Source organism: Leuresthes tenuis, unplaced genomic scaffold (genome assembly GCF_036924035.1).
Source record: "Leuresthes tenuis unplaced genomic scaffold, fLeuTen1.0.hap1 SCAF_16, whole genome shotgun sequence".
NCBI classification, from domain to species: Eukaryota; Metazoa; Chordata; class Actinopteri; order Atheriniformes; family Atherinopsidae; genus Leuresthes; species Leuresthes tenuis.
Window position 1 is genome coordinate 22,487,054 of NW_027325370.1, and position 17,414 is coordinate 22,504,467.

The following is a 17,414-nucleotide window of genomic DNA, read 5'->3' on the forward strand; positions in this document are numbered from 1 at the left end:
GAAGCACAGATCTGATGCATTTATGAAATTGCATGGTTATAGCAATGTCAAGTGTCAAACTAAACAAGTATCACACATGGACCATTTAGCACTCAACAGCATCTTTACATTTATCGTTCCTCAAACTCAAACAGAACTCAGATGGTAGAACCTGAAAATAAGCTTAATTCTTTCACATATCCTTTAGGACAAATAGCTGTTTTCAAGACTGTTGTGACAGGAGATCCAAAACCAGATGTGTCATGGCGAAGAACGAAAGGAATTATTTCAGACAAGGAAAAATTTCACAGAAAATATGATGACTCAACGGGGGAATGCACATTAGAGGTAAATGACTAAATTCCAAATATCCTTTGAGTAGTGACTAACTTCTCGTACCTTTTCATCACAAAACAAAGTTTAAACAAAACTGAATCATAGTGAGACATGTTCTATTTGTTGTTTCCAGATTCACAGAGTGACCCCAGCGGAGACTGATACATACAAGTGTTACGCTGTGAACGAATATGGCAAAGCTGTCTGCACGACAACACTAAATGTGATTGATGGTAAGACTTATTGATGGAATACATTTCTGAACATAAGTATTCATACAATATCCCCATATCTGCTGTCCCGCAAGCCTTATTTTACCAAATGATCCAGCTCAACTCAACATTATTCAGTTTTTGAGGGACTTTTCTCTTCTGCAGAGAATACGCTCAACAGGAGGGAGACAGGACACACACACACAGACACATACATACAAAAACCCTCCACTTGTATGTACACAAACCGGGGATGCATTGTTGAAGCAATAGCCCCAGCACCCTAAGGATAAGTGTTAGACATATTTTGAAATAAAGCTAAAAGCTGTAGGTTCAGCTAAATAAATGAATAAAAAAATAAGCCAATACATTTTTAAAAAGCTCTAAATCTATACTTTCTACTCTGTTTACTTCAAGTCTTCAGAAATGTCATTCATGCTCATGGATTTTTCATGTTTCCCAAAGACTGTAATCTGTGGCCAAATATTTGAGTGATTTACTCTGACCTTCAGTCTTGCTGGTGTTCAGCCCTATGCTCGTCTTACTTGGAACAATCAACCGAGGTGGTACTGCAACAAGAGCCAATTACCTGAAAGCCATTCAGTGGCATTACAAAGACACTTTAACTCCACATTAACTGCAAATAAAAGACTACAAGTGCCTGATTCTGTTAATCTGACTATCAAAAAAGGGATTTAATGTGTATTTATTGCTCCATTTACACTAAGATGAGCAGTTTAGATTAACATTGCTGCAAAAAAAAAGAGAGCTTTATCTAAATTTTCTGTTTTCAGCTTCAACAAACCCTGCAGATTTCAGAAAATTGCTGAGGAAAAGGTACCGAGACACTGCACCAGACATTCCTGCATAAGAGTTTGTATTTTATAAATTATCCCTTTAACAGAGACGTGACATTTAATGTCTGTCAAATATTTTAGTAAAGCAGAAAAAGCAGATGGAGAAAATGATGTAGGGTTCTGGGATGCAATGCTGAATGCTGACAGGAGAGACTACGAGCGCATCTGTTCGGAGTATGGTGTTGAAAACTTACATTTGGTTCTCAAGAAGCTTGAAGAGAAAAAGAAAGAGAGAAGGCAACATATGCCCAAGGTATGGAAACTCGAAGCTTTCTATCAAGATACATTTTCCTCTGCTAAGTCATTAATGTAGTTCTTTATAAACCATTCCCATGTAGATGATTATTTTAATAAAAGACAACTAGCATTAATTAGGCATGATAACCCATATTCTTTCTATGTTTTAACTCTTCTGTGCACCAAGCAGGATGGTGAAATTCTCTATGATGATGGTGCAACAGAGAAACATGGTATTAAGAGTGTTGGGAGGACAGAGGATAACATCACTGTTGAAGACTTGTATCATGGAGATGTTAAGGAGGTCAACCACCGCAACACACGGCTAAATGAAACACCTTCTGAAGAGGACCTACTGTTTACAGAATTCAAACGTAAGTTCAAAGAGGAAACTCTCATTGGATTTTCTTCATAATATTCACATATAGTACCATATTAATGTTACCTCTCCTTTCTGAGCCACAAGTGAACTCTTGTGCAATAGCTGATATACAGTTGTTCGAGAAATGGATTATCTACAGTTTTGCATATGATGGAAATATTGTAAGGGCAACTGAAGATCAGCACTCTAACATAGTGTTTATTTTATGTCAACTTGAAGAACGAAACATGTAATTCAAGTTTGGACGATGAAGATAAACCTGCTGTCACACAGTTTAAACGAAGGAAACTACAGTAACTACAGTAATTCCTCTGCACGTAACCTCCAATGACGTTGCTCCATTCTTAACTCTCGCAAAGTAAAAGCAGGCCATGGATGAATGGTGATGCATGTAATAAGTGGATTAAAAAATGCAAAATTAAAAAACATTTAGAAATTAAAAAAACAAATATAATGTGCGACTTTCATTTACAGTTTCCAATGTGGACTTCGTTATAAAAGTTCAGGAGATCGTGGTTCAAGAAAGAGACAATGCCCTCTTTGAGTGTGTTCTGACACACCCACTACCAAAGATCACATGGATGAGAAAAGGCGCGACCCTAGAAGATGGAGAAAAATACTGCATAACCATGTCAGACCACAAACTGATTCACAGGCTGCTGATCAAGGACTGCAGTAAACAGGACAGAGCCATTTATTCAGCTGTGGCTGGCATTACATCCTGCAGTGCCTGGCTGGTAGTGGAAGGTAAAATCTTATAATACAATGCACAACAATCTGTTAACTTGTACTGATGTAAACTTAATAACCCATGGTCATGAGTGACTTTTTACCAAATAATTTAATGTTTACTTATGTATACACTTAAGGTGAGAGCAACTCCGTCTCTGATGGTAAGAAGACACTTCGTAAAACTGCACTGACTGATGGACCAAAGACTGACCTTGAAAAAGTGGCCAAAGAGCAGCAAATAAAAAGCCAAAAGGAAATGGAGAGTATTTTAGAAGCTGTGAGGGCAAAACGTGCAGCAGGACAACTGAGAGAAGAAAAAAGAACTACAACTGGTGGAGAAGATCAGCGTGGCACTGACAAAAAAGCTCAAACAAAAAGCAAAAACACAAAAGGAGATGGCAAAGTACTGAAATTAGATGATTCCAGGTGTGTAACAGAAGCAGGAGAGCAACTGAGAGCAGCTGACCCCAAGATCAAGAAACAGACCCAAGGTCGAGGGCATTTTGACATGGAATCAGGTACAGTGCATATTTACCTTACAACCAGCAGCACTGCAGTGAGGGCATAGCCGGGATTTAACGTTGTGTTTATTATCAAAACACAGAGACTTGCTGAGCATCTTTAGTTAAATGGTTCTTAGGTGAACCAGAAAGTCCAATGTGATATTTCACCTTTAATTATCACTGAAGTGTGTTTTTATTGACATTTTTCAGATGCAAATGAAGGAAAACCTTTTGAGGAGAATGAGGACTTCACTGGACCTGGGATTAACTCAAGATACATAAAGCAGGGTCAGAAGTTGGAGCATGTAAGAAAGAAGACTGGTAAGAAACAAGATGTACAATATTGTGGTGCTCTGAATATAACTATTTGAAAATGGTCCCTTTCTTTGAGACCGGCACCTTCTAAAAACGTGTTTCTGCTAATCCAACATCCAAAATTAGAACACTTATTGATTTGATCATGCGTTGTGTCTGCCCAGAGTCCGGTGATGGATATGTTGATCTAGATCAGCATGAAATGTTAACCATTTGTCAACATGAAATGACTGAATCCAGTGCAAAGTTCAGAGATCAAAAGAAAACAGAGAAGGCACAGTGGAACGATCATAACCCTGGTAAGAAACATTCTGACTGCTTCACTAAAATATATTACATTTGCCCGCCTAAATGAGGAATGCATCAATCAGGTACATGACGTTATGGGCAAAAGACAGTATTTATTGCTGTAATCCTGTTTTTAAACAGTTTTAGCACTTTATTGTATGAAGTTGTGAACTAGCAACAGAGAAAGAACGTGAAAGATACATATTAACAGATCGGCCTTCATAAGAACTCATTTTGTTATTCTTTCATCACATTTGAAACCCGAGTTGCTTTAGTTTTCCCAGTTAATGGAAATAATTAGAAAGGCTACTTTCTAATCAGACAACAACAGCAATCCAGCAGTGTTCAGAACTTATTTCAGAACTTTATCCATTAGGCTCCAACACAGACCCAAATGAACAAGCAAGTGAAGATAAATCAAGTGACGTTGATGCAGATGAAGAGTCTGCAGGCCAAAGAAAACATGGAGGAAGTTCAAAGCAAAACAAAGGGCCGAAAGATGATTCAGCCAATGGTAAGAGGCCACAAATGGTGCATTACTACGTAGTGTGGTATGGATTAAGAGCCAGACAACTCTTTGAGGATGTTCTGCTGCATGAAGTAATTCATATTATTTTACCATTTGTTCTTTTATGAGTGGAAGGTACACTTGAAGTGTTGTTAAGCATGTTAACGAATAGCAATAGGTTTAGCCCTATGGTCAGCATTGTATGTTTTCAAGTAAGTAAACATTATGTTGGTGTCCCTTAAGTTTATAAGAGCTACAAAGTAAATACTATTTTGAAAATGGTCCAATTAGTTGTAAATGACAATACTGCCTCAAGTGTGTTTTTGCTAATCTAACATCCAAAATTGTGTCATTGTAGAACATTTGATGTTTTGAGCATGCGTTGTGTCTATCCAGAGTTTCGTGGTGAACGTGTGGATGTAGACGTGCAACAAATGTTACCCATGAGTCAATATGAAATGGCTGAAACCAGTGCAAATGAAAGCTTAAAAACAGCAGGCGAAAACAAAATGAAAAAGGAGAAGGTCCAATGGAAAGAACTTGTATCTGGTAAGAAAGAAACACGCTGACTGCACAGATGACATATATTACATCTGCCTGTCATAATTAGGCAAATCAGACACATGACTAGGGTTGTCATAATGTTAGAATTTCAAACTCAATGCTGAAACCAAGGAAAATAGCTAATACTTTATATTGTGTTCAATACCGTGTACGGGATGATTAAAAATGAAGGTGGTAATAAGGAGGAGTTGCATGTTAACATGTTTAATTGACACATGAGACACTTGCAGTAAACTGTACACATCATTTCTGAGAGTCCCTTTTTTCCTCACAGTGTGGCTGGATGTACTGAATTTAGCTGTAATTTCAGTTTCTTCAGCAGACAGATGACTTTATTCCGACCTTTCAGCGACTTTTAATCCCCAGAAAGTTAAGCCACAGAGTTAGCAGTACATGAAATACAAAGCTTTGCTTTCTTTGCAGTATTTTTAGCCGTGTAAACCGTGTGACCATGTTATGTCAGAAGAGCAAATTTGCCTGCTTATTCCACATATATCTTCATCGTTAATCCCAGCAATGTTTTGTCACTGGTCTGAATGTGTGTATAAAAAAAATAAATTGAGAGAAAGGGGACAGCGAGCCGCTGACTGAGCAGACAGGTAGATGAGGGAGCTGCCTGAGGAGGATGATGCACGGTTTCATTAATCCTCAACCGTGTTGCTATGAGGACAGTGAGACGAGCTCCCAAACTGCATAGTTCTCACTCCTTCCTGGCGTTGATACTTGGTGATTAGCACACATTTCCAAGTCACACAAGTGAACCAACATGCTCTGTCTCCAAAAGTGGTAACAAAATGCGACAAAGTGGTCGAGTCTGGACCTCTTATGGCACCAAAAACAACATTAAGTTACGTTTATGTTGCAACAGCACTGAGCTGTGAACTTAGTGTTAAGCCGCAGGGAGGGGAGAGCCAGTGTGGCTAACCCAACCCAATGGAAAGGAAGAAGGAACTGTAATTAGTGCTCTATTCCTGTTTTTGTGCAGTTTTAGCACTTTATTGTATGAACCTGTGAGCCCATAAAATGGAATAGCATAGTTTTGTTTTGGTTTTTTTACTTCAGCTTTGTGAAATAGAACAGGATGGATTTACTGTATTTACGTATCAAATCAATTCTAATTAACAAGGTTCCAATTTAATTTGTGTTGTCATGTCCCTTAAGTTAACAAGAACTACAAGGGTATAACTACTGTAAATACTATTTTGGAAATGGTCATTTCAAGTGTTTCTGCTAATGTAACATCCACAAATATGTGTTATTAAACATTTGTTATTTGATCCTGTGTTATGTCTGTCCAGAATCCAGTGATGAACGCGTGGATGTAGACCAGCATCAAATGTTACCCATGAGCCATTATGAAATGGCTGAACCCAGTGGAAATGGAAACTTTAACTCAACAGCCAGAAATGACAAGACATCAAAGACGGTCCAATGGGAAGAACACGCATCTGGTAAGAAAGAAACATACTGACTATAAAGATGAGACTACATCTCTGCCTGTCAGGATAAATGCTATTTAACTTACAGCATTTAAGTCACGTAAAGCTATTACGTGACATACTAGAGAAAGTAGAAACCGTATTATAGCTGCATTCTTGTTTATGTGCAATTTTAGCAGTTTATGTGAGGCTCAGATGAACACAGGACACAGATGCAGGGCTGTTCGCAGAACAAGATGGCTTTATTAATACAACCACAGGAGATACTCCAGAGCAGAGCAAAGCATGAGGCTGTAAAAATCCTGATGCGCTCTCCAGGCTAAGGATGGGGCTGGACAGTGTGGCTATGAAACGTGTGAAACAAAAACTCTCTCCACTCAAGGAGGAAAACAGAAAAGGCTAATAAAGATTATGAACGGAAGATCACGCTCTCCTGGGGCTTCATGTCCATAGACTTGCGTGGATTTCCTACTGAAAGATGGCGTACGCTCAAACCAAAATGCCCTCCAACATACAAAAATATCCGGATGTATCAGTGTGTGCGCACGCATGAATCCAAGCACATTTAGTTTGTACATCCCAATCAACGTGGAATTGAGCGCACATGTCGGAGTACCCGACTCCTCCCTGTCCCCTCCCCTACTTAAATATGCAAATCATATTTAAATGAGCCCTGCACCTGCAATTCCCCTCTCTGCACGATCAAAAAATAAAGAAAAAATAATGAGTAAGACGAGAAAAAAGAAGAACTTCACGGAAAGTGAGATGGAGGTGCTACTTTCTGAAGTGGAGGCCCGCAAAAATGTGCTCTTTGGCACGCTGGCCTACGATATAAGCAGCAAACGTAAGAGCAGTGGGTGGGAGAGCGTGAGCGAGGGCTTTAATGCTGTGGGGTCTGAGAAGGGCACACAAGAAGAGGTGAAAAAGAAGTGGTCCGATATTAAACTGGCTGCCCACCGCCGAAGTGTGGCCAGAACAGGCGGGGGAGGCTGTTTGAACAGAGAGTTGAACTGTGGGTGACACTGCTCTCTCAGGGGTGGTGGGTGTGGGAGTGTGAGTGACTCTGATTACCCCCAAGGTAAATACCTGTATTTGTGTTACTCACAACAAACTGTTCATACAGTAACCAGTGCAGAAGTAGCCGGGGAAAAGGTGAGACATTTCACACTTTAAGCACGAGGTTATTAACATGTGCACACAGAGAGGATCAGGGGCTTGTTAGAAACATCTTAAGCTGTTGTTTAACCAGCAAAAAAACAGCAAGTTACTAACTTATACCACCAACTATGATGCTGTGAAGACGGGATAGAAATTTTCTGCGCACATGCTCAATGCACTTCATGGGGAATAATATTTGGACAATTACACGGATAAAGTTACTCACCAAGAAGCCAATCATCGCGCTCAGTGCCAGTTTTGTAGTCTGTTCCCAACAATTCTGTTACTGAGTGTTTGAATCGTGCGTTGTACCATTGTTTTTAATAGTATGCATTGCACCGCTTTGCACATGCTTGTATATCCACTCGTGTAATTGCAGAGAAATGAGTGTGTTAATTGTTTATCAGTGATAATTGTTCATGTGTCTCAGATGTGCACATCAGTCAGTCTGAGGACAAATGTTCACATTTATTTATTATAACAGTTTCCCAACATCACCTCTAAGTGTCGCCAAAGAATCAACCGCTGTAGAAAAGTGCGTACAACAGCCCTGAAGTTGGCGTGAGGCACCGCACATTTCCACGGTCATTTCACTCTTGATACATCTGATCGTTGACGTGAAAAAGCTCGTACGCCACTTTTTTGTGCGTACGTACCCTTTGTACATGAGACCCAGAGTGAGGCGGAATTACACAAAGGATGGCGCGCTCCTAATAATGGGGCAGAAATGCAAAACAGAAAACACTCCTCAAGAGGAGGCTCTATAAAACTTTAACGGTAAGTAAGGCTATCCTGTAACGGAGGCCGAAATCAGGGAAATGTAAAACAAACACAAATACCACTCCACTCCGCAAAGGAGGGGCTGTGAAACGTTATTATTAAACGACGCTACGCTCCTCAATCGGAGGCGACTATGAAAGGTTACAATGGAAAATCTCTCCTTAAAAACGGAGGAACAAAACCAGGCTGTGAAAGGGTACTCGAGAATAACTAAAACTATGAAAAACTACAACATAAACGCTCTATAGGAGCATCGCTGCGACTACAGGCTCTTGGCAAACAGGCTGTGAAATTATGTGACTCATGAACGCTAGAGTGTGATCCAGAAACTAATACAATACCGGTTCATGACAGTTTATTGGTGTGTAATTTAAAAAAAAGGCATGAAAATGGGTAGCTGTACATGACAATGTGAAAAAAACACAGCAAGCATTTGCACGGCTGTGCAGAGCTAATGTAGATAAGGAAACAAATAACAGCAGGGAAACATGCAGATTAAAAGTTCAGCCTCCAGATTTTATCTGTTGGAACTGAATGTGTCAAGTGAGCTTGATTTGAACAGGAAACCGATTTTTCTTTTTTAAACTAATGGTGTAAACTCATTGATCTGTCCCCTAGTTCTCGTAGATGACGAAAACAACAAGTGAGCTGTTTAAGAACTGTATAAAAGCAGCAATCAGTGTTCAGAACATTTTGAAACCCGTAGTGTAAGGCTGTTTGTGTTGTTCAATTAGGCTCCAACGAAGTTCCAAAGGAACAAGCAAGTCACAATGAACCAAGGGACACTGATAAAGACGATGAGTCATCAGGCCAAAGAAAGCATCTGGGAAGTTCAAAGCAAAGCAAAAAGCCAAAAGGTGATGCAGCAAATGGTAGGCCACAAATAATGCATTACCATGTAGTGATTAATGGCCACACATGTCATAGAGGATGTTCTGCTCCAAGAACTTATTCATATTGCTCTACAACTTGTTCTTTTATGAAAGTTTAAAAGTGGAAGTTTAAGCATGCACTCATGATTTACTTAAACATGCTCGTCAATTGTAATGTCTTTGGTTTTATGTACCAAATTGTATGTTTTCAAGTATATAAACAACCTGTGTGTACGATGTGTCTTAGCTCAGTAAGCCTCACAAAAGGTATAACTTGTTTTGTACTAAAGCGGAAATATTCTCTTTCACTTTTGAAATGAATTGTCATCAGAATGTGAGTAAAGTGTTGCATATTTTGATTTTAAAAAGATAAAAGTATGTTTCCTGAAGACTACTGTAAGTGTGACAAGACTGCGGATGTCAACAACTCTTCTACACAAACGAGACGCAAAAGACAAAGCCCTCTGACAGAGGATTTATTGACTTGTGAGTAATAAACAACCCACTGTATGACAACCAAATTACTGCAAGGACTGCAAATGCATCAACACTGATGCAATTGATAATTGTTATTAACAAATTGGCTGTAGATCAAAGTATGACTATGCTCAACAGATCTGTTTCTCACTAAAGATTGAATACATTTTCTTTTACTTACACCTCTAAATACATATTCACTGTACACAGTTTTTTTTTTAAAAGTACTTAAGTAAGAAATCACAACCGATCTTTTTAGGATGTGTGACTTTGAAATATGTCAAATATCGGTGACTGTTCTTAGATGCAGCGGTTCAGTTCATATGGGGTTTGTCTGATATCGATGCCATCATCAATGAGACTGCTGAGTTAACATGTAAGCTCAGTAGTGAAGACTGTGAAGGAGCCTGGTTCAGAGATGGCAAAAAGGTTAGTCATAAAGGTCAAACTTATTTCCTACTTAAGTGTGTTGTGGAGCCCAAGCACGTTACTATAACTTAGAGGAGAATATTGTTTGGATGTGTGATGTAACTGTCATCAGAGAGTGTGTGCTCCGCTCTATATGAACAACCAGCAATTTGTTATGACTACGCAGACTAGTCCACTAAACATGGTGTGGACAGAACATGGTCCCTCATACTGACACTCCAGTATGAACATGTAAGTTTCCACAGGGGCCAAATTTGCATGTCTGCCATGAAGACACTAAATATGTGAACACACAAGGGAGCATTCATTCTTGTACTGCAGCAGTATCATTCCCATAAGGGAATTAGAGTAATATAATAAAAGTAATATTCAATTGGATTTCAATAGCATATCTAACTGAATCAAACAGATTAGATGTGACACTATCCCCACGTGTACTATCTAATGGCATTTCAATGTCACTATCCTAAAATTCCCTTAACGTCTCCCACCAAGTTTTCATCAGTATGCGTTCTGCTCTAATTAAAAACAAACAATCTGCTCTTATGTGGAACAACACAACTGAAGATAAGCACCCAATGGGCTCTACAGCATGTCTGATAATATTCTTCTCTCTATGGTGTGGCTTGTTTTGTTTATTTTCATGCATTTGATCCATTTCCCATTAGATATCACCAGATGATCATTTCACCATCACTAAAGATGGACCAATTCATAAATTAGTAATAGTAAAGTGCACTGAATACCACTCTGGGAAATACCGATTTGAGGCAGATGGTCGTAAAACAGAAGCGATGATCAACGTCAAAGGTATGGCAATTTTTCAAGAATGCAAAAATATTTGAACTTTTACACTTAGAGGAACATTTACGGTGACATTAGGAAAATGATCAGCACCAAATCAAGTTGCAGATCTTCAGCACTGAAATTATCCCAACTGTGCCCCCTTTTTTCTTTAGATCCCCCCAGATTTGACACCAAAGACCTGAATGCTTTCACTGTGCCTTTGACTGTTAGAGTGGGACACAACGCCATTTTCAAACTGCATTTTGTTGGACACACACCAATAAAGATTCAGTGGTACAGGGATGGAGAAGAGCTCCGAGATGACAACAGTACAAAGATAGAGAAATCTGCGGGTCACAGCTGCTTGCTCCTGAGCAGATGCCAGAGGAAAGACACTGGAGAGATCAGGATCAAGCTCAAGAATGAACACGGCTTCATTGAGGCAGTCTCACAGCTCATTGTTCTTGGTGAGTAAATTACGGACAATGCAAAACTTAAAACAGAAAGGGTGTTTTTTCGGTTTTTTTTCAATCACTCATGTCTTTTCTCATTCAGGGTGTCCTTTTTCACTGTATCATCTGTGCTTGTACACATTTGAGCAGATGCAGCTCCCAAATAATGTAATACTATTTGAAGCTAAATCAAACGGGTAACAATGCCTCTGTATTTCAGAACTTGAACAAACTTAAGCTAAAACCGTAACTATGATTGTTTCTTTGTTCATATCCTGTTTTTACTCTACACATGTAAGCAGTCAAGATATTTTTATGGAGCATTTCTATTCTATTTCAGACAAACCAACTTCACCCCTGGGTCCTGCAGAGGTAACTGAGAGCTCAGCTGCACGTATTGAATTTAAGTGGCGGCCTCCAAAGGATGATGGTGGCTCGCCAGTGATTAACTACACGCTGGAGCGTCAGCAAGTGGGACGAAACACGTGGAAAAAAATTGGGGAAATGCCACATGTGCCCAGCTTCTGCGACACAGACGTGGACCGTGGACGGAAATATTGTTACCGCATCCGAGCAGTGACATCAGAGGGCACGAGCGAAGTGATGGAGACTGATGAAATGCAAGCTGGCAAATATGGTGAGAAAATACAATACCAATGCAACATAATTCATCAGATCTGTTTGTCAAATTCACCCATCTATGATTTAACTATAGGCAACATAAAATAGATACTTTTGTGCTTAAAACTATAACTAAACTATACTATTTCTCACAATACACCATGACAAAACTCGGAAATATTTTCAATAAATCTATATGAAAACAAAGACACTACAATGTGTGTCTAGGGCTAAATGAGGAACAAAATATGGCAGTTATCAACTTATACAGTTGAATGAGGCAATCTATTTCCCTCTCCCTCCAGGTGGCCAGTAGATAGACATGTTCGAGAATGAAAGCCTAATGAGGCTATCACAGCCAGTGGAAAATACATTAAAAGACACCCAGCACAGCTGCCAACAAAACACCAGTATATTACCACCCTGCTTAATGTAGAAAAATATGTACACTTACTTATAGGACTGCTTGAAAACTACCCCCAAAAGTGCTCAATACACCCATGATCCAAGCATTCCTATTAGATCAAGCAGGCACGTTAACCATTTGTCCCATGTGAACCAGAGAAATAAAGACCACTGTTGGTCTGCCTGTACCTCTCCATGGCGATTTATGTAAGTAATTACAGCTAACTCAACCGCTAAACATAACAACATAAACAACTGAGGTTATCACAGGTCAGGACGTTTTTTTTTTTAACCTTTGTTAAAGTGTAGTAAAAGAGCGGGCTGATATACTACAAATGAAATACCATGCAAATACAGTTTAGTACATTAAAGCGACAAATTCATAATGCATGCTGGTATTAATCATTGCAAATAGCATACAAAGAATTTTGTAAATTTGACTTAATGATACAACTCAAACATAAAACCAAAGCAGATATATACGCTATGTTGCCAGAAGTATTTGCTCATCTGCCTTTACACGCATATGAACTTTAGTGACATCCCATTCTTAATCCATAGGGTTTAATATGACATCACGCCCTCCCTTTGCAGCTATAACAGCTTCAACTCTTCTGGGCAAGCATTCCACAAGCTTTAAGAGTGTGTTTATGGGAACTTTTGACCATTTATCCTAAAGCGCATTTGTGAGGTCAGGCACTAATGTTGGCCTGGCTCGAACCAAAATGTTTTTTCGAATTTACAATAAAATGAAAAAGTCGTCCATTCTTGTTCATTTGTGTTGATTTAATGTAATCGCAAGAACTCTAAAATGTTTACATATATTTTATCCGGTGGTCAAATTTAACACAAAACACAGCGTTGTTTGCTGATGACAACAAGACTGAGTACATTTATAATAACATCACCAGAATTGAACTGACTTTCTCAACTGAAGATGAGTTCAGCATGTCTGACTACAACATGAACCAGAGCAGCCTGTTTTGTTTTTGCATTCTTCAGTGTTACCAGGTCCTCCAGCACCTCCAAAGGTGGTCAGTGCCTTCAGTGACTGCATAAATCTTTCATGGGCTTCCCCAAGTAACACAGGAGGTTCACGTATCCTGGGCTATGTTTTGGAGAAACGTAAGAAGGGAAGTAACCTCTGGACTGTTGTCAATGCTGACGAGCCAATAAAAGGTATTTATACTTAATTTACAGAAGCTGAAACTGATAACTCTATTGACTTTTTAATTCATGTTTTTTGGGGGGTTTTTTTTGTTTGTTTGTTTATCTTAATTACCTTTAGAAAAGAAATATGCAGTGAGGGACGTTGTGGAAAGTATGGAATATGAGTTCAGAGTTTCTGCCATAAACCTCTCAGGAGCTGGGGAATGTAGCAACGCCTCAGAGTTTGTTCTCGCTCGGGATCCAAAGAGTAAGTATTTCAACTATCTTTCATGCAATGATAAACAAAAGACTGGCAAAATGCATTCATTTACATATTTTAATCAATAATCGTATACAGGGCATACTGATAAAAACCATACGTTTTATATCTGATAATTGTAATACTCCAGAGCCTCCTGGTAAAGTCATAGGCCTGAAAGTGACTGAAACATCTTACACCAACATGGTCCTCAGTTGGATTAAACCTGAGGAGAAACCAGACGTACAGGATGAAGCTAAAGGATATTTCGTTGAGATTCGGCGGGCAGATTGCATTGGATGGTCCCGCTGTAACAGCACCCCCATCGCCATGACTACCTTTAATGTGAAAGGTCTTAAGTCCATGGACATGTACTGGGTGAGAGTGATTGCTACAAATGATGGAGGAGAAAGTGCACCGGAGGAACTGCCCAGCTACATCCTTGCGATGCCCTTACCTGGTATGTCAACAACTCATAGAGCTTGACGTTTCTGCCAGTTATTTGCAGTTATTATCATTTTGAAGAATGGGAAAATTGTAGGGATAAGATTAATTGGTCAAAATCCACTTTGGCTTGTTATGTCCCAGTGTCACCAGTTAACATGTAATACGCACCTCCTGTTTTTTCTCACATGACTCACATAAAATTTCCCTAAGCAGTTGTACTAATTCGGTCCTGAATTTAGATATAAACCAAATTATACTTAATTCATTTTGTATGTTTGTTTAGTCAGGCCAAAGTTTACGAACAACAAGATGAAGAGTTTTATGGTGGTGAGGGCAGGAAACTCTGTCAGGATCACAGTGAACTTTGAGGTGAGATTCGTGCTTTATATTTGTAATTGATTACAGAGGCAAGCCATGGATTCATTAAACTTCTTACTGTTGCTTATAACAATTTCTTGTTTGCTTAGTCTGTTCATTCTTTTTATGCAGGCCTCCCCACGGACAGAAATAATGTGGTTAAAGGACAATGTGCCAGTCGCAAAGCGTGTTACAATCAGTAACTCTGATAGATCGTCCCAGCTTCTGATTCCCAGCTCTGAGCACTCAGATTCAGGCATCTACTCCATTTTAGTGAAAAATCTTGCAGGACAGGAAACATTCAGTACAGAGGTTAGGGTTACAGGTAAAAAACAAAACCTTTTGCTGTATGAATTTACATTTTCTTTCAATGGATATAGTAAAATTGTAAAATGACTCTACAGATGATCCGAAGCCTCCTGGATCAGTAGAACTGGAAGAAAACGTCCCTGGCACAGTAACAGTGATCTGGGAACCTTCTCCTGATGAAAAGCGAGATGACCGTCTCCATTACACTGTGTCCAAACTGGACTCCACCAGGCACACATGGACCACGGTGGCCGATAAGCTTTTCAATAACAGGTTCACAGTTTGCAATACGATGCATGGGAGGGAATATCTTTTCCGGGTATATGCCAAAAATGATATTGGCATATCAGAACCCTCGGAGTCACCAAGATGGGTGATGGAAAAGAAGAAAGGTGTGTTTGTGAATATTAGACAATGTCAAAATTCCAATTAGTCTATTTTCCATGATAAATGAACTAATACTATATGTCATCTCTTGCAGAAAAAATTGTGGCAAGTGAACCAACAAGCAAACACTATGATTCACAGTGTGCTCCATCCTTCATTGTACCTTTGAAGCTTCACACTGCCACCAAAGGGTATGAATGCCACATGAGCTGTGCAGTGAAGGGAAACCCCACACCCCGAATCACATGGTATCGAAATTGCCTCAGTCTAAACACTGATACCAACTATTACATCTCCAATACTTTCGGAGTTTGCTCAATGCGAATCCTCTGTGTGGGTTCCAAAGACATGGGAGAGTACACCGTCATTGCAGAGAACAGTTTAGGACGAGCTGAATGCTCCACTGTGCTCAGTGTCAGAGGTGAGAGGAAAACGTGGCTGCCTTTACATTTAAAAGCAGCGGAAAGTGAGAATTATCCCTGCTTAATGCTTTTCTCTGTTTCCCGTACAGAATGAAGAAACAGAGGAAATCTGTGCTTAAAGATTAGCTCTCCGGTCCTTGATGATCAATGCATGTGCTGCTTTGAAATCTGCTACTCTGCTACTCCACTGTATATTGGACTGCTGCTTTCATGGAAATAAATCAGCTTCGCTACTAAAACGTTGCATTCCCGTAGGCCTTTGATTTGAAAGTTGTTACACTGTGTCCAATTTCTTCAATCATAATAGCTATTTCCAGTTGATTGTTGTAAGAGTAGGGTAGCACAGCAACTTTCCAAACTGTGTTTTAAAATAGATTTATACCTTTACTGATAGGATTTATATAGGATGTTTCTGTCTCTTTTTTGCCTATTTGCCTACAAGGTTCCTACTTGTTCTAACTCATCATCACACTAATATGAGTTTAATACTGGAACATATTAGCAAGTAATGAATAATGACTATGATATGTTTCAGTGAAGATGTATTCAGATCATTTACTCCAGTCGAAGTAGATTTACTGCATTGGAAAAAAACAAGTACAAGTTCGGCATGAAAACACCCTACTTACAAGCAAATACTATCATGGTAAGAAAGCAAGTGCATCCTCTTTACATTGTAGTGGGTTTGCTAAATAAAAAAAATTGCTCATCCTAGATAAATTCAATTGGAGAAACAGTGAATGGAAAACTATGTATATCCTGTGATTCAGGAGGTTTTAAAACTGCCTTTAATCGCAGTAACATGAAGTAATCTTTTCTGTGTGATTTTAATCAATCTCTCACCTTGTTGTGGAGGACTTTTGACCCTCTGTTCTTTATAATACTGCTTGACATCATCGAGGTTTGCAGGCATTTCTTCCTGCACAGCTTTATGGTTAATCACAGCATTTTAGTTGACTTGAGGTGACTGATAGGCACACATGCTGATTTTGCAGTTTTTTTTTTTGTTGAATAAATAATGATAGAGTCTACTTTGTCATTTCTTGTTGTTCATCTGAGGTTCTATTTTTTACTAATTTCAATACCTGGACAGGACTCAATGACTTTTTTCTTTTCTTTTTTTTTTACCTAGTCAGTAGAACCTTTGAATTGAAGGATGTACTTTTCACCTTGAATGTTTAGTATAATGATAGAATACAGTAACAGAGAATATCATATAGTTTAAGAAATAAGCTTTTCTTTGTTCCCTCTGACTGATATATTTATGATATTATAAAATTTTTCAGTACCAGTGTGTAAGCTGCTTCGTACCATTGGAGCTGCTGCAGATGCAGCGAGTTTAAACTACTTTTTATGCAAAAGAAATGGATTTAAAAACACTGAACTGACCTGAGGGATGGTGAGATGATTGATGTGAGATGAAAGAAGACAAAACCAAAGCTTTGATGCACACCGATCTGAAACTTTTCAGATCTTAGTGACGGCTAAAAATGTGATATCCAATACACACAGCAGCTTTTTGTATGATGCTACAAGGCATTGTTGCTTTTTCAAAGCTTGATATATTATTCTGTCTCAAATATGTTGTGGAGAAAGAAGAATTTCTTCTTAAATTGTAACAGGGTGAAAGTCTAAAGTAGTAAATATCAAGTATACTTATGTGCATATACTTTGTTCCCATTTGAATGAAATGAAAAGGTTCAAATACTGTAAAGTACTTTGAACTATTGTATCATTCAATTAATAGTTGAA

General features: G+C 38.9%; 1 protein-coding gene across 1 annotated transcript; it reads left to right on the plus strand.

Annotated features, from left to right (window-relative positions):
• Positions 1 to 1,514: 1,514 nt before the first annotated feature.
• On the plus strand, positions 1,515 to 15,756 carry LOC140271199 (immunoglobulin-like and fibronectin type III domain-containing protein 1). The gene is made up of 22 exons (XM_072366311.1): positions 1,515 to 1,637; positions 1,812 to 1,995; positions 2,478 to 2,750; positions 2,873 to 3,253; positions 3,449 to 3,559; positions 3,718 to 3,852; positions 4,218 to 4,355; positions 4,746 to 4,898; positions 6,212 to 6,364; positions 9,025 to 9,162; positions 9,944 to 10,068; positions 10,737 to 10,878; positions 11,028 to 11,321; positions 11,647 to 11,943; positions 13,335 to 13,511; positions 13,621 to 13,749; positions 13,892 to 14,200; positions 14,471 to 14,556; positions 14,677 to 14,869; positions 14,949 to 15,245; positions 15,335 to 15,661; positions 15,752 to 15,756. Exons 1-22 carry the CDS (start codon positions 1,515 to 1,517, stop codon positions 15,754 to 15,756), a joined length of 4,170 nt encoding a protein of 1,389 aa, XP_072222412.1.
• The last annotated feature ends 1,658 nt before the right edge of the window (positions 15,757 to 17,414 follow it).